Here is a 22,748-nt window from a genome sequence, read left to right as displayed (position 1 = left end):
TTGTGTCCCTAAAAGCGATGCCACTTTGAGTACGACTTTTTGGCCCACTGCCAGTTGCAGCAGTGGGTCAGACCGCAGCCTGCTGAAGTTGGACTCTTCATATTGGGTATGAACAACATCTTAGGAACTCCTTGATTTTCAGTGTGTCACAAGGAAATACATCACTGGGTATAGGGTCATCCAGATGGGTGAGGATGTTTATGAGCAAATAAGGAGCTGAAAGGAGATGCCCTGGCCTCACACTGCTTTCATAGAAAAACACAGCACTAGGCAGATACATGCAGGCTCAGAAACAACTGCAATTACATGGCTATAATAAGAAAGAGGTCTAAGGCAACTGCATATCCTAGCTTCACGAATGTATGTCCATATGCCAAGTAGTGCTTTCTCACCTGTGAGAGCACAGGTAGCTTTTAATTCCAGATAATCTCCTGTGTTAAAACTAAGAGAATAACAAACATCACGTAGAGTGGACAGCTGGGTGCATCCCGCCTCTCTACAAGATTTTCAGGCCTGAGCACTGCCAGGCACGTGTCCTTCTGGAGGTGGGTTGTTGGGATACCAGTGTACCAGGAGAGGGGGTACAGGTGGCTCAGGGTGTAGGGTACCCAGTAAGGAAGCAGGTTTTGTCTTGTGTTGGAATGAATGATCGCAGCCCAGAAGCAAAGGCATCACTGCTTCTTTTGCCCTGCCGGTTTTCAGTGCTGTCAGTAAATCCACTCCTGCTTAATGGAGGAAGGTCTCTGGTGTTATGCTGAAAGGGTCAGATGGAGCCACGGGTTCGCATCCAGCAAGACACTTAGTTTTGCACAAGCCAATTATAGATGCTAAGATAGGAGAAAGGCAAAGTCAAGATGTGATTTTACTCAGTATCTGAAGGAGTTTGCACTTAATTAGACAGAACTGTCTATTAACTTAGCACAACTTCAATGAGGACAATTAAGGCTCCAAGAAGCTGGTAGCTCTGGGGAAATCCTTTGGTGCATTCAGAAATCTTGACAAGGCACTCTCTGAACTCAATGTGGATTTCCCAGTTTTTACTGGAGACCGTTGCTTCCTCATGCGTTGGATCATTAGATCTTGGGCAACTCTTGCAGCGAGTGCATTTTCTGTCTGCAGTTCTTGCAATTACACTGTGATTGTTGCTGGCAATTTGCCTACATTGGTCCAGTCATACTTCCTCCCATCTGACAGAAGAAAATCCCTATCGATCAAAAGGACCTGCCTCATCCATCATCCTGTCTCTGACTGGCCTGTAGGAGATGAAATGCCTACATGCATACAGCAGTGCCTCCCTTGCATGCTCTCTCATGCCACAAAGGTCTGTGTCACAGTGGGCTTGTGTTTCATAGCTCGTGGTGGACTCCTTTACCTTCCCTCTCTCTGACCTGTCTTTCCACCTCTCAGTACCTGGTGAACACTGTCTCCAGGAGTTTTCCTCCTTGGTCTCATAGTAACATGCTAAATGCAAAATCAAGCAAATGGCATCAGTTTCTGTGCTTCTCAATCACCAGTGACCATCCCAAACTGCATACAGAGACTCCTTCCGCAAAACTAAAGGCAACTGGCATCTAATTCCTTATCCTAACACTAAAATCCCAAGCCACCCTACAGAACTGGTCACTGGCCACACAGCTGCTCCTAGAAAAGGATGTCACTCCTCCTCTGTATCTAGAAATCACTCTCCCCCTCTTTCATCCATCTTGAGCTACTTCTGATCTGAAAGACCTCATTTTCCCCAGTGGCAAAGTCCTGTACTGGAGATTTTGGGAGGCAGGAAGCTGGGAGCTGCTGACACATGAACGTGCACTGCAGTAAAGTGCTTTGGAAAAGGATGAGCAGCCGAGAGCAGGTCCTTCCCTGTGGGCGCCATGCACAAGGCGATTCTCCTCTGCACAGAGTGCCCCAGTCCCACCGCTCGCCCTCCTCCTGCGGATGGCTGCTGCACAGCTGGGGAAGATCAGGTATTGCCAAGCATCAGTATTTTGAGCACAACTGAATGCCAGAACCTTCATTAATAATGGTCATCAGCAGAAGATGACACCATGAAAATTAAGGGGAAATGGAAAAGAAACAGCTTCAAAGGCTGGTCTTGGGCACAGGCCTGCTAGCTGGGTACCAGCGGGGATGAAAAGCCTCAGGAACAATGGGGATGCTGGGATCAAAGGCACCTTCACTGACGAGCTGTAATTGTACCTGTCTAAATAAGTCTTCATAATAGGCTAACGTTGCTCCAAGGCTGCATCTGTGAAACAAAACGTCAAACTGCACTGAATAGTGCCGTACAAAAGATGTTCCTTTCCCTCCCGAGTGAGCATGGCAGCACATACATGCTGGCACAGCGGTAAAGAGGATGATGACGGTTTATACAGAGCCAGATAGAGAGTTAGATTTATGTTTTGTCTTATCTAGCTTTGCTCATCCTTCTGCTGTTCCTAAACAATTCTCATCACTGCGTTATTTGAGCACCTTGCATCTGCACTCTGCAGAATGTAGAGAGGGGGACAGACACCTCCCTCGTCCCCGAGCCCTGCCAGGGCGGTGAGCTGGCCATTGGCTGTGGACGGGGCTTGGCAGGGGGGCTGGTGACTGAGCCTGCTGGCTCTTTTTTGGGGAAGCTCCAGGGCTGTGAGGCTGCCTGCTGAGAGATCCCTGTCCCCTCCCCGTGGCAGGGATGCTGGCTCTCAGGCTGGCGGCTGTGCTGCCCCCTGAAACGCACTTGGTGCCAGGATGCCCTGGGGCATCACCCCACAGAGCGAGGTAGAGAGGAGTGAAGCATTTCCATTTGTCCTGTTCCTTGAATAAGCTGCTCTGATCCTAAAGGCAATGGGTTTGCACTGGGACATAAACATTTCACAACAATCAAGACCACACATAATAAAAGCATGGGTGAACTCAACTAACCATTCATCTCCCACTGGGAAGCAGCTGTGCCTGTATAGGAAATCCCAACAAATGCCAAGGCTGCTATTGCCACCCCAGGCACCCCGGCAGGCTCTTCACACTGCATCTGCTCCTCGGAAGCAGGGTATCCCTTCTCTCAAGGCGTACGGTCCGCTGCTCCCTCGCCGGCAGGGACAGCACCCACGTGGCGCACAGCTGGGTGAGGAGCACGGCAGGGGAAAGCAGCCGGGTGCCCCGGCGTGCTGCTGACTGCTCAGTCCACACCGCTCCCCTCGCGATGGGCACGGGTGGCCCTGTGGGATGAGAGGGAGGAGGGAGCTTGAGGGATGCCAGAGAAAAGGGCTCTGGAGGTGGAGAGAAATAATGATTTTCACCATGCAGCTAGGACAGAAATAGCTGCAGACACCTCTATGCTCTTCTTCAGCAGCAGGATTTTCTGCATTGAAAACTCCTACAGCTGCAAGGAAGTTATAACTCTGAAGTTGTAACTTGGAAGTTATAACTGGCCAAGTTTGGTGCTTTGGGGGAAGATCTATGCTGAGTTTCAGTTGAGTTTTGCTAAGCAATGACACCCAGAGTGCAGGAATGTGGTTTTGGATGAAAGGGAAATTTGTCCTTGCAAGGCAGGTATTGTCCATCTCCTTTTGTAAGAATCCCAGATATTTTCCTCTCATTTAGGCTCACAAAGAAGGACAGAGACCATAATAGCAGGTGAAGACTTACATCTGCTCTGTGTGCCCAGACATCTTCCTCCTCAGTGAACAAGCCCAGTAGAAAGACCTCCATCCCTTCCAGCCTCACCAGCTGCAAAGAGCTGTGCAAATGAACAGACACTGAAGAGAATTACCCACCTCAGGTCATCTTTGGTGCACAGAGATTTTGAGTTTTACTCATCAAAACAATCTCTTGAAATGCCAAAGGAGGCCAGCACTGAGCCACACTTCACCAGATGTTGCCCTGCTTGAAGACTGAGGGGTGCTTCAACTTGAGCAGGAAGCAGGGCAATGTTTCAAGCCCACGTTTCCCACTCAGCGTACGCAGGCAACCCTGCCCTGGAAGCGGTGGCATCCCAGTCTGCACAGTTTGACTCGGCTGGCCACAGCCCAGGGCTCTGAACGGAGACCGGCGGGTCAGAAACACACACTGGCACGCTTGTCTACGGAGCATTTGCTGTGATAATAGTTTCGGAAGCGTTTAGGAAATCTCTCCAAAGAGCATTTTTCTCGTGCCGTGTTATATTGCTCCCCTGGGGAACACTGAACAGGCATATGTATCTCTGGGGGTGCAGGAAGGATGTTCATCTGGGCTATGTTCCTGTACATCTGCCTTTTGAATAATCTATCATCAAGTAGGAATATTTGTTAATTATTCAGTCTCAGTAATTCAAAGCTGTTAATAATGGAAGAAGTGGATATTGCTGTAAATTAAAATCAATGGTTTGCATAACATCTTTGATCAAATCTGAGTGCTCTGGCTTCCAAGCATGCTTCCCTGTTTAATAAAGCAGAGATTGATGGGTTTGCTATTATGAGGAAATGAGATTCAAACAAAATGATTGTTGGTTAGTAGGAATATAGAAATCACTTAAGGAAAAAGGTGAAATACCGATGTAGAGTGAGGGCTTAAAACCCATTTATGGACACATTTAAAAGGCTCTTCTGTATAGTCATTAATGTGAAGAAAAAAAAAAAGCAGAATTATTTTTTCAAGCTCCATTTCTACTTTCCTGCAAACATCCCAACTTTTCTAGATGACCTCAAGTGCTTTTGCATATTTTATGCAGCAATTAAACTGCATAGATCAGTCGTGTTGGTAAGACCACGCACATTGCTCCTCTGGTTTTTGTTACACATGTCACAGCCTGACCTCCCCACCGCTGCAGTGGGGGAAAAAATCACTAATAAATAGCTCAGTGCTGAGAGCACCTTGGGCACTGCACAGGCACTCCTGCGGGAGTGAGAGGGATGGAAAAGAGAGCGAGGGTTGAATAAATAAGACACTGCTTTTGGGGGCAGAGGAGTGCGGCTGATAACAAGGATGCTGGATGGACCCTTTCCGAAGGGAAGGGGAATAACTGCCTGCAGAGGTAACCTGGAGCATCTCCTGGGGGCAGCCAGGGACCACGGGGGGCACCGCATAACAAGGGGCTGTGTACTTCTCACTGAAGATTAAAAGCTCAGAGCAGTGGACGCCTAGAAAAGAGCTTTCTTCTCGATTTAACAGTGGCCTCAGCGTATGGGGAGTACATGGAAGAGTCAGTCTGCCTTGTTTTCAACCAAGCCGTGGCTTTTCCCTCTGTGTAACTCCAGCTGACAGGATATTTGATGCAGGTCTTTAACTACAAATAAGCTGTCGCTTGCTTCTCCTCCTTTCTACTCCCCTGATTACTCCTAGGCATAAAATGAGAGGCTGAGTGTTAAAAACTTAAAAATCAAGATATGTTATTTTATGCATAAATCTAACAACGCGTGTCTCAGTATAGAAACATGACAACAGGGAAGATATTATTTGATCTATGGCTTTCCAGCTGTTACCACATTCTTTTCTACTGCCACCTAAAAATATTAATCAGAAGTCAGCATTAATCCAGAAGCATGTAATTTCTTTTAATGCCTTCAAATGCTACACTGCCTGTGCCGCTTCGCTTCAGACCGTGCAGATGGCAGGACAACTTCTAACAGATTCAAATCAGTTATGTACTTCACTTCTGGTTTAGAAACAGATTGAAATTAATTAAAGTATTGACAAGCCAGAAATAAACAGCATTCCACATATCAAAATAACTCAGTCATATGATTAGTTTGAGTGCCTTTTTTTTTTTTTACCAAATAAATCGTGGCAGTAGGGCAGGTGGGAAGGGATGAGGTTTGCTCCTTCTATGTTTGTTGGAACCTCAGAAACATTCTGCAAACCAACTTGCTTCCGCTGATGGTGTGGGGCTGAAAATGCACCACACAATTGCAAACAGCAGCAGCTCAAGTAGGACCACGAACAATGAAACGAGGACATCAGGCCTCCTCCTCCTCCTGGACAAAACTACTGCTAACCTCACTGATCCTGCACCTCCACTCCACGTACCTCCTGCAGGCTGAACGCTACGGTGCTTCAGAGAATTGAGTGTTTTAAGCAGCTGATAACGCTGATTAAAATCAATTGTCAAGATGAAGCAAAGACGACAGGCTATTTGAATGTTTTTAAAATTGCCGTGCGTGGGCTGCGCAGTCAATCAGTACGTGCTAGGAGCGCTTTCCCATCTGGGAGCGGGTGCGTGCTGGAGCTGCCAGACGCTGCGGGACCTCAGGAGACTTCTGGGCCGAGCAAGGGCTCCAGCTCTGCACGCACCTCAGGCTTTGAGACTGCCCAGGTTTGGGCTGACAGGCAAGGCATGAGGGGCTCCAAGTAACAATCCCAGAAAAACAACAAAAAAAATGAGCTTCTTACTGGTCCATGCAATTTCCTTAGCACCAGCAGAAGTTCTTGCCTTTTCTGGATGGAAATTGGATTTGGGGCTGAAAATGCGATCCTTTACCATGGTCGTCATACAGATGAAGGTCTGAGACCTCGAGAGAGAGACAGCAGTTTGCACAGTTACACAGGAAATGTGCGACAGAGGTGGGACACCAACCCGGGCCCAGAGAGTCTCTGGGCACTGCCTGAGCCTTAGGGCCTCTCCCCTGGCAGGGAAGTCAGGCGGGAGTCCAGCAGCCACGTCCATCTCTACTTTTCATACAGCGAAGGATGAAACCCCAGCTCTGCTCTTTCGAGGCAGCAGATCAAGTGTTACATAATTTACACCCACATACGAACGGATATTGCTGCAAGGCTGATGCATGTAAGTACAATCCTTAAAAACCATTAGACTGTCACCTAAAATATAAGCTAAAATTAACTTATGAAATTAGCATTAGATTAAGATTGTGGTATTTACGTGGAGGAAGGGCAGCTGCTGCAATTACTGTGTTTGGGATCCACTAACAGCTACTGCAGGAGAGCTCTTGTGCAAAGCCCTGTGCAATCACACATCACAATCTTACACATCTGCTTGGAGTTTGCAGGACCTGGGCACTACGTTTGTTCCTTATAATATACTTTCAAGTCTTTAAATCTTACTCCCAATGCCCCCTTCACATGCTGAATATTCCCCTTTTATTTTCAAATAAACATAATATTATTTTCACATAAACATAACAATACTTTTCAGATATGCAGGGTCTGCTTATTATAATGAGGTTACCAAATACTCTACGACCGTGAAAAAAATTATCTCTCTGGCTTAGGCATAGGTAGGAATTTAGGCATACTACAAAGTGCAGCAGAGATGATGTAACAATCATTTATCCTTTGTAAATGCTGAACAAAACCAAAGATCAAACATGCCTTTAATCAAAAATTTCTTGATTGTTCCTAATGAGAATTGCTCCTCAGAAGTAAGCCCACTGCATCTACCAAACTACAGAGTAGTCTAATGAAGAACAGAAGATGATGAAAGAAGCACAAAATTAAACCTAACTTTTGGTGTGTATTCCATGTTAATAATGTGATTATCCTCTATTTCCCACACAAGTGGCTCTTGCCTACCTCATAACATATGGAAGTCCTAAAAAGAGCAGGCAATATGTTCAAATGACAAATACAAAATAGCTGTGCTCAGGAGATCTGACTTAAAGCACCTTATTTACCAGCAGCATTCCCCTTAATTGTCATTCATTTCACTTCCATATTCTATAAATGTTGAAGACAGTCTTCAGTATGTACTTTCAAACAAGAATGTTTGTAATTCGGTTATTGTACAAAAGAGTTTTACTTTACAGAGACATAAGTGACATCCCCATTACACATACAACTATCTCAAGTTTATCTTCATCTCATTAGTTTACAAACAGGGAGTAACTTGATGCAGATCTGACACAGCCTTCCCTGGCATGGGAATGAGCTGGAAAAATCCAGGTTTAGACTCATGCTAAACATACTCTGAGTGGCCAGATTTCTCACAGAAATCTATGTGATGCCTCCTGCAATAACCAGGTGCAAAACTCCGGTGCTCTGAGACCGACTGAGCAGAGCCCGCTACTCTTCAAGGGTGAGCTGCTGCTCCTGGGCTAAAAGCATTTATCTTCTCTGTCTCATTACAAATTTTCCCATAAAAACAAAAAAGTCCTGCCTTATCCACACACCTTTGTTTCTCAAAGATAACACTTTATCAAAACACCATCTTAGTCTTTACTGGCATTCCCATACTGAGTTCTGATTTTCAAACCAGGGAAGACATTTACTCCCATCTTTGCCGAAAGCCTGCAAGTTGCAAGACTTTCAAATCAAAAAGCATGAAAGTCCTGCTCTGCTCTTGCAAGCAATATTTGCAGGGAAATACTGTTAAATGGGAGGCATTCAGTCAAGACCGGTGGAAGAGTCCTGGCATGAAGCTGTATATTAATATACCCAGGCTGTGTACTTTTCCCACTGCTTGTTTACACCTTGGACAATAAAAGACAAATACAGCTATTGGCTGTCTAACTTCTAATATTTCCTGGATAGTTTCCCAGTTTCAAGAATCTAGAGGAATGAAAGAATTTCTTCTTGTTACCCCGCTAATGGAAGACTTGGCACAGACAAGATAATACATTGATTTCTGGAATACATTGATTTCTGGAATACATTTTATTTGAAACACCACTCCCAGACACCCCATGTGGCTCTGAGCCACACGAAACCAGTTCCCAGCTCATTCATTACCAGACAATAGCAGGGAGCACTTTTACTTCTTTTCTGAAGGCAACATAGGACTGTACATCCCGAGTTTTTTTAAGGCACAGCATGGCAGAGTTCATCTGTGCAGCTCCCAAGGAGTGTGCCCCTTGAAGTATTTGACTGATTGCCTTGTGTTCACAGGGAATGGTGTGTCTCCTTAGTCCCTTCTCTAATGCCACAATTTCTGAACTGCCCAACCAGTTCGCTGTACCCTAACACAAAATACATCAGTCAAGCGAGATGAAAGTAATCTTTGAGATGTCATGCATTTCCAACTCCGCTACCTCAATATGAGCTTTACCATAAAGATCAGAGTTTGATAAAGCTAGTTCCAGAGGTCGTGGCCAGAAACCTTCACCCCCAGAGTACATGTTCACCAGCTCATTTTGTATGAACCTGGCTCTTGTATCTAGGCTTCAGATAGGTGTTCTTTCTAAGCAAGGACATGGAAAGTCCTTGATTCGAGAACAGCGCACTTAAATTTCTTGTTTTATTTAAACCTCCTTCTATGTCCCCCACTAAGTGCATGTTCTGAATACTCTCCACAAAAACCTCATCACATTTCTCACTTCAAATAACAAGAGGATGTCAACCTGGGCAAGCAGCAGGACAGAGAAAAAGCAAACAGTTGGGACGGCTTTGTAGACATTAAGTGCAGACACACAGCTCAGATGCAACCCAGATCCTACCCAGGAGTCACTACCAGCACATTTCTGAGGCCAGCCTAAGAAGGTCTGGAAGTGTTTGTTCAGTTGTGATTTCCTTTGGCTAACAAGCACAAAAGCTTCCAGGAGGAACGTCTCACTATGCTTGTCTGCAGAAGATTCCCAGAAACAGACGTTCCTGGAGATGAGAGCAATGCAAAGGGAAAGACCTTCTTCCCCACAAAGGAGTGAAATGACCTAGAAGTCACTTGGTGGCATCAGTTATGGACTCTCCACTCTCAGGTTCTATGAACTTCAAGTTTGACCCATAACTGGGAGCTAGCTGCTGCCTCTCCCAGTTATCTCCCTGCAGGTTGATTTTAAAGGTCTGTTTCAGTTTGATAACTGGCCACTTGCAAATAAATTACACCCTGATATGCTGGGTACCACAGGTCTATAATTTTCCTGGCCACTGACTGAGGAAACTGGTCCAAGAACTTGGGGGGGGAGGAAGGGGAGGAGGGGGAAACAGAAGAAAAGAACAGCTCAAGGGGAAAACAGAGGGGTAAGGCCAGCAGCATCGCAATGATACTGCTGATGGTGTACCTGGTCAAGGGTCAGCACCATCAGATCTGCGGACTAGAAAACAAGCCGTGAAGCTGCATACCAAAATGAAAGACAAACTAAGAGCCCTACTGGAAATTAAAACCTACTGCCCAGACATCCTTGGAAACAAGCAAAGACCCAGAGAGCTGAAATTTGACAAAACCCAGCAGAAACAAGATCAGTTTGAGGGTTTAAAAGCCTATGGAGGAGGAAGGCCTGGGCATGTCAGCTGGATCACGAGGGCCCATTTGTAAAGTTTTGAGACAAGCAAAGAAGAAAGAGGTATGGTGTCTGCACCCAGCATCTTCGATACACCCAGAACATGACACTGCAAACACAATGCTCCTTTCAAGTGTCAGAGGCGGCACCAACCAAGCATAGAGGCACAAGGCTCAAAAAAAGACAACTGAGTCACAATCATTTGGTTTTGTGGGTCATTTGCTCCAGATCAGAGTGGGGAAACTGGCCCCTAACCTGGGGTGGGCAGATCCCTGGCAGTACTGAGCAGCCAGGCTGCTCACCCAGGGGTAACCAGGGAAGCACGTTCCCATTGGGCTTAAATTCTCTGCTTAGGGGTCTGCAAAGCTGTTGGAAACTTAATAGCACCTGCCAATCACAAAGCACTGAAAACCCTAGTGACACTTCTGGAAAGCTGGTGCAGTGCATTTTAACTGAGGATGAATACAGAAAGTTAGTTTGTTTTGTGATTAATTTTCTGGCCATTTAAACTTTGTTACTAACTTCAACAGGTATTTCAGGTGAGGGACACTGTTAGTTGAATCAGTTTACAGCTTTGAGCTCCAACAGAAACTTCTTCTGTTTTACAGTGTGTCACCAGGAGTAATTCTAAACGGATCCTCACGTCGCTGCAAGGAGACAACGTCAACAAGGGCTCTGAGCGTGGCTTGCAGGGAACAGTATAAGCAATACAAGAACACTAGGTGCCTGCATTGGACTAGACCCAGATCCACTGGGCTCAGGAAAGCATACTGAACAGTAGCCGAATTGCAAGATATAAAAAAGCCATGTTTCATTGTAGTTGCCAGCTCTGTCTGAGAATCACATCCCCATTATGGCCCATAAAAATGGAAATTGCAAATAATGGCAGTAATGGGACCAAATCTATTCCAGCTGCATGGAAATGGAGAAAAAACCCCTGCATTCTTCCACTCTAGCATGGCTCAAAATACCAAAAAGCAGTTTAATTCCCAAAGAAGGCAGTCTATTAATTTTCCAGGGATGTCTACCAGTGAAGAGAAAGTTCATATCTTGACACACAAGCCTCAAAGAAGCTTCTCTGGCAGAGACTGGAAAGGGAATGGCCCGTGCCTCCCAACCACCTCCTTTCCACAGAGTAACTCAAAATCTGTCTGGACTCACGTGATGTTCTCTGCTTGCCCTAGTCCTCCAAATACCCAAGACCCTGGTTGAGTCTGCTCAGAAACATGTCACAGATCTTGGCCAGCTGCCTGACCACTCAGCTCTCAGTCCTAAGAACATCTTGACTAAATTAACATGAACCAGGCTCTTCCTGCCTATCTTCTTTTGTCAGATTTATTTATTCTCCTATTACATTCCCTATTGAGTAGATACCAGCCAGTTTTCAGATAAGTCCTCAGAGCTCTCAGGAAGTTCATGAGAAGAGCAAGCCCTGGACAGGTCTCCAGACTAGTCTACTGACAGTGAGTGATGAGCTGGCCCATCACCACAGCCCTCTGGTGTCCATGGAAAGGAGGCTTCAAAAACAAGTAGATAGACTTTGTGTTTTCAGGTCCTGGCCTTTAAGGCAAAGTTGAACAGAACTTAAATGCCAGTAGATTAACTCTGGAGATAAGGGGATGGAAAAAACATCATCTGAGCTCACTGGGAGTTTGGGTGATTTTCCAGATTAGGCTAAGGAACTGAGGACTAAGTGAAGTAATCTATTTACACACATTCGACTTCTGGAACTGACCTTTAAAGAACTCAGAATCATCAGGACATGCTCTTGCCCAGAACTATAACCACTGGGGGCTGCTTTTACCATGGTATCTGGTACCATGCTGGAGCAGTGACCCAATATTCCCACAGGGAGGGTGCTTGGGCTGTGAGGGTCACATAGCGAACAAACAAGCAGACACGGAGTGCATTAAAGCTTTGGGGGCAAAGGAAAAGCAAGGAAAATGTCTGTGCCTACTGTTAGGCAGAAATACTCTATGCCTATGCACAGAGCCACAGTTAGAGACGAGCTGTAAGTGCCAGACCTCGGGAGGTGTGACAGAAGACAAAGATGACCCCAAAACAGCCACAACATGTCTCCTCTGCTCTCATGCAGGCATGAGCTCATGAGCCCGGGAAAGGGAAAGGCCCTGCTCAGTTCACTCTCTCCTTCACTCCGACCCAACAACAGATGGATAGCCGAGTATTTAACAGCATCCTGCGCACTCCTTCCCATCCCTCACTAACAGCAAGCAGAGCCCTTTTCTTTCTCCCTTCCTCCTCTCTGAGCTTATAGCAATGCCAATGTGCAGTCAAAGAGTCAGCTAGCTGCTGGTCCATTTATCACAGGTACACCAGGACAGAGCCAGAAACCTGGCTCCTGTCCCCCTACAGCCCCCTACAATTTGAGATTCTGTTTCTAACGGGGGTTTTTTCTGCAAGGATGCTTTTTAAAAAAAAAGTTTCCAGATTTACTATTTCTCAAATGTGATAAACAGAAGAGCATCTGGCAAGCATGAGATCAAATCCTCCCTGCAGTCTAGGCATCATATCCCGGGAAGGACTTGAGTTGCATAAGGCCATAGTAAGCTTTCACCGACTGAACAGAGAGCAGAAACTGCGTCAACTGCAACAAGTCACCTGCAACAGGCAGACCCTTCACTCCTGTTCACATGCTTACAGGTAGATTGCTTTGGCCTCCAGTTACTCGGTTTGTGCTGAGGGATACAAGCACAAGAGCCGAACATGTCTGTTCGCAAGTCCTTTTGCAAATACAAGCCCAGCCTTGCTACATTTATTCAGCATGCCTCCAGTTTGTTGGGGTTATTTTCAGCTTTTTTTTTTTTAAATAACTTGCCCTATAATGGATTCACTCTGAAACAGCCAAAGACTCCCTGAAAGCATCAGCTCCACAGGGTTCCTGTCCATCAGATGGTAAAGCTTATGTTCAGACTGCAGCCGCTTTTACTTAATGTTCTGACCTTGGGGAGGCAGCGGCTGCTGCTCAGGGGACACGTGATGGCAAGTCCTCGGCTAACAGATGGGGCAAGACAGTAAGTTCAGCCAGCAGCTGAGGCTCAGGCCTCCGACTGTTTGCCAGACCAGGGAGTCACATCATTGATGATTCATTGCCACAGCACAGTAGGGGCAAAATAAATAGTGGAAAGACTGAAGTAGGCAAGAGGAGCATGTTTCTTATCTGCATCACAGATGCACTCTGCTCCAGGTTAATAGTCTATCGACAGTTATTTATACTACCCGATAGCAGGCCCTAGACACATGGCCAAGCAATGAGCACAAAACTTGTTTTGATACAGCATCCTTCATATCTGAGATCATATAAATGCTCTTTCCCAAGCAGTGAATGGCTCGTTCTGCAGCTTCACACACTATTGCAGCAGGATCTGGAGTTGGTAACAGCTCACTGCAGCTCTCAGCATCGCAGCTCTACTCCCAAGACAGCATTCACAGCAGATATGTCTACCCAGGACCTCAAAACTATCTTCCTGTGTTTGCCCAAAAGCAACTCAGGGAAATTTAACTCACTGAGCAGACAGCAAAAGCAAATTGATTTCCACCTATGGCCCCACCAATACCTTTTGGTTTTGAGACACAAAATCATGCCTGTTCTATAAGAAAACACAGGTCTGTCAATATGACTCTCAGTGCCCAATTAACCCTCACACAGCTAATCTGGTCCTCTGCCTACCACCCGGCTGCAGTTTTGCAGCCGTCCTGTCTCTCAAGACATCCTAATACCCCCTTCTAGCTTCCGCACTCCCAGCCTCTAGGCACAGCTGGCTCAAGAAGTCCCAAACAGGGAGACAAATTGACTTTTGCCAGCCTAATGCCGAGGGTCAGCCCTGAAAAGTCAAGGAGAGAGTCCTGGAGAGCCCCTGGCATCGCAGCTGCCAGCCTTGCCCCTCCAGGCAGCCAGTGTGGGCAAGAGCTGGCAAAGAGGTCCAGCCCACTCTCCTGCTCTGGGCAACCTGCTGCTTCCTAGGGCAGCTGCCCATTTTTGCCAAGCCCTAGAGCTGGCTCTGCCCCAGGATATCCCTGGCTTTGGAACTGCTTCCACAGCCTCTTCCAGATCTTCACTAGCTGCCACTCTGTGCAGAGACACTGAAGCTGAAGAAAGGACATGCTGAAAGACACCAAAAAGTTAATTTTTTTTATGGCCCACCTCTTTGTCAAGGGAATTTTCATCTGTGCAGATTCCCCAGGGCACACTAATAAAAGCAGAGTTGAGACATGGCAGAAGCGTGTGATCGCCTCACCTCCCGGGAGGGGGCTCAGCACACGCAGACAAATGGTGGAGCTGCCCCTCTGCCTTATTTCAGAGAGTATGTACGTCTCACTTGCTCCACAGCTGCCGTAAGGGAGCACACTATTAATTTGCAGAAGCTGGAGCCAGGCTTAAAAGTTCCATTAATTAAGTGTTGGCGGAGGTGTTTGGAAAGATGTTCCGATAAATATAGTGCTATAAAGTGTTTCCCTAGAAACTGAGAAAAAAGTTGAACAATATGAGAAGTACCCAGGCTGATAACAGCTATCGCTCCTGCTGAGCAGCACCTGGGCTGTACGGAGCATTCGGCAGAGAGAACTTCTTTTGCAGGGCTTTTTTGGCTACCAAGAATTTTTGGTTGGTAGCACAAAAATACGACAGTGAACCTCTAACACCATGCCTTGCCTCCCTGTGCCCTCCTGCTTTGCCCCTCTTCTTTCACCCGGTGTCAGCAGATGGAAAATGCTCTTGGCCAAGTCTGTGGCTGCAGGTTCAGAAGTGCCCCATGCATTTTAGTGGTCCCAGCCTGTGGGCTCCCTCCTAGGTGCCCCGCTGCACCTGAGCACCCCAGCACCCCCGGGAAGCAGCCAGGCATGCAGAGGCTCAACCCAAGAAACCCAGCAACCAGCCATCTTTCAAATGGCTACTTATAAAATGGTTCGTTTAGTTCAACAGCACAACTTATATATGGTCATATCTAGAGCCGATGTAAATCAATACCATTAAGTTTTGCCTCATAAGGGATCTGTAGGGTTTTGCTTCGCTCTTTTCTGACACTGTGTGTTCTGCCTGTCCTTATCCTCAGGAGAAAGTGCACTCATCCACATCAGCTCAGCAAGCGGAACAGGACATTATATCACTTGTATACCAAAGGATGAAAACACGCAGCTCTCATCTATGTGCTCCTCTGATAGCTGCACCGTTCCTGCCTGGGGGACGCTGGCAGAGAAGACAGGGCTCTGTAGAAAATCTTCTCAATCAGTGTATGTCCCTCCACAGAAATAACTGAACAAATACCTTTTGGATGGATGCTGCAGGTATTACAGGAGGATTAGGGTTGATCTTCACCGAGAAAGGGGACTAGAAGAAGAGTGCTCTAGGCTGATTCCAGCCTGTTAAATTATATTTCAGCCTGGTATTTCTCACCTAAACAGAAATATGATCAAAGAGGTTGAGATAAACAATGATTTAATGACTCAAAGTGTTAAAGTTGGAGAGGTTTTGAAAAGAGCTTGTGTATATATAAGAATAAACACACACATTGCAACTTGCTGGAGGAATCTTAAGCTGTTTGCTTGCCATGAATCCCCACTGGCAAGGCACTCAGAGCACACAAACTCTTTTCTAAAAACCTTCTGTTTTCTGCACTTTGGGTCATTAAATCAGACTCTTATTTTGCTCCAACCACACAGCACAGCCTGCACCTCCCCCAGACATCCACCTCTGCTTTCAGCTGAGTTTTCTGCCTGTCCTGCGTCACAGCTCAGTTCTTGGCCCCCTCAGCTGGCTGCCAATGTCCTAAGGGGAGCACAGGGACCAAGGGCACACACCAACCTTGGACATCCCTTAGCTTCTCCTGGGGGTTCAGGGATGGAGCTCCTTGGGTCCCTCTCTCTCCCACTACATCCATCCCCAGGTTTGGATGGGGAGAGAAGACCCAAGACATTCTCTGCCTCTTTTCACAGTCAGCCACGCTGCCAGCGCGAGGTAACAGACCTGCGTGAGAGCCAGCCATCAACAGCGTTGCTTCTTGTAGTCCATGGAGGAAGGAGCCTCCTGGGGCAGCACAGCAAGGCTCCAGAATTGGGACTCACTCAAGGGGGTCAGTTGTTGTCAGCAGTAATGTCTACTATGGCTCTGTACAAGGACTTTGGGAAGAGCGGCTGGGTTAAATAATGAAATATTGTCTTTGCTTCCAAAACAAACACAACTGATTCAACCAATTTGATTCCTTGTTCCCTCACCTTGCTTCACATTTCTCAAAGTCAAGACAAGATTAATGAACCCCACACAGTACTGCTGGAGGGCTCTGCATTTTTCAGAGTACTTCAAGCCACAAAAATACCTTCAGCAACAAACTGAGAAAACTAAAGCTGATAAAGCCAAGTTTGGAAGCAATTAACATCAATCTAAAATTCAGCTGTTTTGGGGGCTCAGCTTAAAAATAAAAAGCAATTACTGTTGTGACAAACTCAAATAATACATTGTTTCTCCATAGCTGATTTAGCAAAGGGAGTCTGCCTTCACCAACAGCTATAATAAAAAGTCTTACATAAAAGCTATTTACTTGCACTGAACGTTCTCATGATTTTTTTTTTCAAAAGCTTATTTCTCAAGAGCATAACAGCCTCTCCCCAACACCTGAGGAAGCAAGAGAGTTTTACACAGTGCGAAGTACACAGAACAGCCCTGACCACACTCAGAAGGACCCATTCAAATAGCAGAGGTTTATCCTTGTTGCCCAAGAGCATGAGAAGAGCTCCAGCCAGCAGAACCACGGCTCTGCTCGCCCGGTCCTGGCTGTAAATGCCCAGCTGCTGCTCTTCCACTTCTTCCCCCCCAGCTACAGACTTGAAGAGTAACAAGAGCTGCTAGTGCTGGAGCTTGTCTGGAACTCCAGTCGTCACAGTAGGGAGAATCAATCAGTCTTGAAGATTTGGCCAAGGACCTACAAAGTTTGGTGTGACAGCTGGAAAACAACCTAGTTCTCAAAGCCCAGAGCACCGCCTCTTGGGTTAAAATGCCAACAGAAATATTTAAAAAGCTGCCTGAAACACAACTGTGCCGTCGATATTTAGCATGCAATAGTAGGGTGCTTGCCCAATGGAAACATCAGCCAGCACATGAAAATCACTTTGCAGCTTTTGAGAACTGTTCAGATTGCCTCTTGTTAGTAACTGCAACTTCCCAACCCATCGCACCGTTGCAAACCCTACCAGAGCCTGCCTGTGCCAAAAGCTCTTTCAAAAAGCTTGAGTCAATGGCTTTCAAACTGTGTCAGCAGAGCACCTCCGAGCAGTTAACTGACTAAAGCATTTGAGCACCCTGCAGCTCCAGGGTGGTGCGAGATTTGCAGAGCTGCATTACAAAGAGTCCTCTATGATGCCTGCTCAGCTAAAACTGAGGCAGCCCAGAAGCTAGAAATGCTGGGCTGCCATGCAGCACCCATAGCAATGGGATGAGTGAATGTATGGTGAGTGCTGGAGCTCAAAGAAGGGAAAATGCACAAGAATGGCCAACCATGCCATTAGAACTAGTGTGGATTTGAGTCACCTGTGTTCCCAGCAATGTAAAGGAGCCAGATTTAGCTCCTACGAGATAAGGAGGGGCTGGCATGCTGACAGGAAGCTTTACTTCATTCCTGGCTACAGGGAATGCTCTGTAATGAGATGATGAAAGTCTTACCAAAAGTCTAGGAAGACTTTAATAGTCTTTAATAAGGCCATTGCTCACTCCTTGTGCACGGCATGTTTGCAACCTACACTGGCAATTGCCCAAGAGAAGCAGAGTCCTCCCTGTTCGGGCCTTTCCAGATTGCTCAGCGAGGTCTGCAGGTGCCGTTCCTAGTACACGGAAGCTCCTCTCACAATTTTCACAGGCAGAGTTATTATGTACCTACCCACACTCTGTAAGAGCCAACTGCCTGGTTTATACACAGAAAATCAAGAGTCCATGGACTCCCAGGTGACTTCTGTACACACAAACTATGTCTATTTTAGCTGGTGATTTGGCACAACAGGAGCAGATCAAAGCAGCTGGTACTGAGGCCCCTACATCTCCACTCTATGCAGGACATAGTGGGATATTTTGGATTAGATTTAGCCTATTCTCCCTGCCTGATTGTCCCCACCACACCTGAATGTGAAAGCTGCATGGTTTGAGCCCACGCTTCAAAACCTTTAGTCCTCATTGTGGGCTGCAGAGCATGTGGTGCAGAGCTGCTGGTTTAATGTCTTCCGATAGGAATGTAGTTCGCAAGTCCCCTTGCCAAGTGCTGTGTGATCGGAACTGATACACCATGTGTGGGGACAATCGAGATATTCACCTTACTTCTGCTCTGCGCTGAAATGCAAGCATAGGCACAGTAAAACAAACTGCACCAAAACCATCTCTGTGCATATTTTCCTTTTGTGCCTAAAGAGATTCAGCCTTTTTCCACTTTCTCCAAGGCTGTCAAAATCATTGTGTTTGTATGAAAGTGAAATTGTCTAATGCAGCAAAACCCAGAAGAACTGGAAGAGAGATGCAAGCATGTTTTGAAGGTTTGTACAAATTTACAGGAACCACGGGCAAACGCCTTGCCATAAGCAGGCGGGGCAACAGCCTGCTTGCCAAAACCCTTGTGCCAGGTCTGGCTCCAAAGAGAAGATTTGAAGTGGTACTTCGCAGCCTTCAAGTGGAAGAAGCGTGTGCCAGTGAGGGTAGCAGTGAAGGCATCTGCAGGAGCTCCTGCCCTTTGGCCGGAGGGCAGCAGCAAACAGCGTAGGGTTCACTACGTGCCAGCTGTGCTAGAGCGGGTCAGTGGGAAGGACCACTGCGCTCTTGTTTGTAGTGTGCCCAACTAGTATTTTTATAAAGTTGTTTGAAATGAAGAGAATAAACAGCTTCTTTTTTCCATACTCTAATTCGAGGGTTCGAGTTTTCATTCCAAACCACTTGACAGTATCTCATTAACCTACTACCTATAATAAATGTGTCCAATAACAATCACCGAGTCATACTAAATTAAAAAATTCTGTAAAGTCTAAATCAGAAATACTTGCGAGTTCATTTGTTTTTCTACTCTAGAATTAGAGAAAATGAGGTCTGCCACCCCCCTCGGCTGTGATAAATAACTCCCAAAGCACACTGTCTAAGATTTCCAGGAATGTCTCTAACCTCACACTGCAGCCTTTGGAAAATTCATAACCAAATTTTTCCGCAGAAAGAAAACATTTGTAGAGTTGAATCTGCCTGCAGTGCTTCAGGGAGCTACAGAGATGTAAAGCTGCTCATCACTCGGCATCTTCTGGGGCATCTCATCAAAACCTGTCCGAGGGCAGGAGCTCTGCACCCATGACCAGAGCAGGAAAACTGCAGCACTTGTTCCTCTGCACCAAGGAGTGACATGCTGTTTCTGCAGGGCTCAGCTTAAAACAGTCAGCCTGTCCCTCTCTCCTCCCATCCTGCTGTTGTCCCCATATAGCCAAAGCACCTCCCATTTCCCCAAGCTTTGCTCCCCTTCTCATGCAGACCTCCCACTGGAGCATCCCTGAGCCCCGCAGGGATGGGGAGCGGGGATCCAAGTGCTCCCATCTCTCAGGCTCACCATGCGGCTTTACAAAACAACATGTGGAAGCCCCTGGCTTTGACAGAAAACATTCAGTATTTCACATCTCAGCAAAAAAGCTGAAATCAGGGCAGATGAAGAAACATTAGCTACTTACTGGTAGCTGACAAGCAAATCTCTCAAAACCAAAATTCATGGTTTGGAAAAGTGTGGGGTCAAAATAGAACCATATGCCTACCACAAAGTCTGTATTTGCAACCAATCACACAGAATGAAGCACTGCCATAGTCCAGCTCAGAAAAAGCCCCTAGGAACACAGGAATAAAATAATTCCTGAAGTATAACGATGCAAGATCTGACCACAGTGTTTGATCAAAACAGCTGGGGAACAGTGAATCAATATTGATTCAGGACAGCTTTCAAATTCCCATGGATTTTCATTCATCAGATCCCCAGGAATGCCTCGTGTTGCCTCTTAAAAGCTAAATGGGAAGTCAGATGAAATCTTTCACCAAAGGAGAAGTTCCCCCTCAGGCATCCTTCCACTGCCCTGCCAGGGTCAGACCACTCCAGCCGGCCACACGAACTGGTCTCCAGTAGAAGGCAGTCTCTTGAGGGACTCTTTCCAAAAAGCCTTTCCCCAGGCCTGTGCAATGGGCATTTTCCGCAGCAAGCCGACCAAAGGAAAGCCCCCGGCTCTGCCCATGTTCTGGCACCCCCCGAGCACCCAAACCCCCTTCCCTCCCAAGCACCTATTGCATTCAGGCTACATCACATGCTCGAAAGTATCACAAGTAGGAAGACAAAGCCTAGTTCTAACAGGAATTAGTTTCATTTGGGTTTGTTTTTTTGGGGTTGGGAGGAAGGGTGGGGTTATGGGCTGGGGATTTTGTTGGACCAGAATTAGGGCTGATTGGAATTATAGTAAAATTCAAAAATAGGAAGAAACAGATAATGATCTGTTGGTTCTTACAAATAGTGAATTACAAAACTCCAATAGATGACTTAAAAACATCCATGCTGGGTCAGACCTACTCAATGTCCGTCTCCACCAGTGGCAAATAGCATGTTACTGAAAAATATATAGGTAAAGTAAACATAATGTCACACTTCCCTCCAGGTATAGCCTCTCTGTGCCCAGGCACTTGCTGAGCCAGTTTCTCTGTGCCCCTTGGTGTTTATGAACTGACAGATTTTCTTCTATGAATGATGAAATGTATAGTGGGAATTATTTTCACCATAGTGAGAAACAGATTTTTTCTTAGTGTCTTTAGAGGAAGGAAAAGACTGTAGGGAAAATTGCTTGGTGTCAGCACCTTAATTCCCTTTACAGAGAAACAGCAGTACCTACGCATTTAACTACACTTCTGGTATTAAAAAGGCAAGACAAATTTCATTAAGCAACACACATTACCTCTCAGCATTGATTACCGGGTTATAAATGTGACCTGCTAAGTGTACATTAAACAGCAATCTGGAGTTGCTGGTGACTTTCCCGACACTTGAGTAGGTGAATGAAGACCAGAGTTGTTCTCTCTGATAGTACAACACTTTGAGGAACCTCATTAAGAACAGAAATTATCTTTGAAAATGTATTATCTCGCTCTGTGTGTGCAACTGGAGAGAATGGGTTGTAGCTCGCACAGAGGCACGTCCCAACCTGAAAGCGCAAGAGCTAGAAAGCTGTGAGGACAGGGTGCACAACAGGATCCCCTTTGAGGTGTAAGACCCTGTTCCCCCCTTTTCTGTACTGTGTTTCCTCCTGATCTCTGTTCAGTAACACCTTAGGGAAAGGTTCCCTGGAAGACCAGAGTACATACATTTGATCTGTCTCTATCAGAGCAATTTTCTCCAAGACATTTTACCATGTACTTGCCACTTGAGCGTCCAGACAGGGGAAGGGTGAAGAATTACTCCCCAAAATAAAAACCTGAGACATCAAAAAGATACTCCCTGAGTGGATTTAAAGAAAACTCTTTGTGGAAACGTACACCTCTCATTGCAACTGGAATATTGCTTCCTCCTGTGCCTGGGCCAGCAACATGGGTTTGGTCAGAAGATTGATGTCCTTGTGTGAAGTGGGTTTGGTGAGTCTTAGTTCAGCTCCCCACACAGTTCAGCATCACTGGCAGCCTGGCCAGTCAAAAGGCCAAGAAACAAAAGGGACAAATCCCAATCCTACAGAAAGACCCCGCAGATCACAGCTGAGGGAGAATGGCAGAGCTGATGCTAGCCTTGTGTCCTGAGGACAGCTGCAAACAGATTCTCCAGCCTTTTTTGAACAATTTCTGTTGGCAACACATTTCCAAGATCAAAATGATCCATACTAAAATTTGTCTCTCACTGATACCAGTAGTGTGCCCAGGGGTTTGAAATGACTTCAGAGATGTCATTTTTTTGCTTGCTCCAGCATAAGGCAGCAGAGATGAGGCTGTAAGCTCTTAGACCATTGCACCAAAAAGAAAACTGGGATCAGACTTTCAACAGGCACAGATGGGCTTATGCCTGGTCTTTGATGAGGCCTTATCCATCCTACTGCAGGGAAGTCCTTGCCTTGGCTACGCCACATCTGACATTTATACAAATAACAGGGCGACACTACATCCTTACAGAAGCTCCAGGAAACCCCAACCCAGGCATTGCAGCATGAGAAGAGACCTTCATCTACAGGCAAACAGAAAATACCATCCTGCACCTTTGCAAGCACACCATATGGCTGCTGCCCCCCTGCAGCTCACCAGCTGGATGAGACGCCATACAGGAGGAACCATGTAGTTTATCCTACCTCACATTAACATCAAGTTCTTCCATCACAGGCAATAGGCATAGGTAGCTGGGAGTTCAATGTCCATAGAAGAGGCCTTGTCCTGCAGGGGAGAGAGTTAAAAAGCACAAGTTAAAGGATCTCTCACGGGTGCACATTTACCCCAGTGAAGACACCCATACGCTGCATTCTGCTCCCCGGCCTGGCTTCTCTTGAAAACAGAAGTTATGTAGACATGTCAAAATGACTTCATAGTATTGCATGTCCTCTGCAGACGTCTTGTCACTTGTTGAAAAATGCCATTCTGTGCAGTGCCTCCTCAAACGGTAA

General features: G+C 46.3%; 1 protein-coding gene across 10 annotated transcripts in view; it reads right to left on the bottom strand.

Annotated features, from left to right (window-relative positions):
- The window catches only part of HTR4 (5-hydroxytryptamine receptor 4), a 139,675-nt gene that overhangs the window by 76,059 nt on the left and 40,868 nt on the right, over nt 1-22,748 (bottom strand). For 9 of the 10 annotated variants that reach the window (XR_008579220.1, XM_054841390.1, XM_054841389.1 and 6 more), the window contains one exon: nt 22,440-22,521. Coding sequence is in view for 8 of the 10 variants with exons in the window: in XM_054841390.1 (XP_054697365.1) it covers nt 22,440-22,465 (26 nt within the window). In the remaining 2 variants the exon portion in view is untranslated. Of the gene's footprint in view, nt 1-2,904; nt 3,159-22,439; nt 22,522-22,748 lie in introns of those variants that run through there. The other variant, XM_054841396.1, reaches the window with a different exon arrangement.

This window comes from Grus americana, chromosome 14 (assembly GCF_028858705.1).
Source record: "Grus americana isolate bGruAme1 chromosome 14, bGruAme1.mat, whole genome shotgun sequence".
Classification (NCBI taxonomy): domain Eukaryota; kingdom Metazoa; phylum Chordata; class Aves; order Gruiformes; family Gruidae; genus Grus; species Grus americana.
Note: the sequence above shows the minus strand (reverse complement) of the source record. Positions and strands in the feature narration are given on the sequence as shown.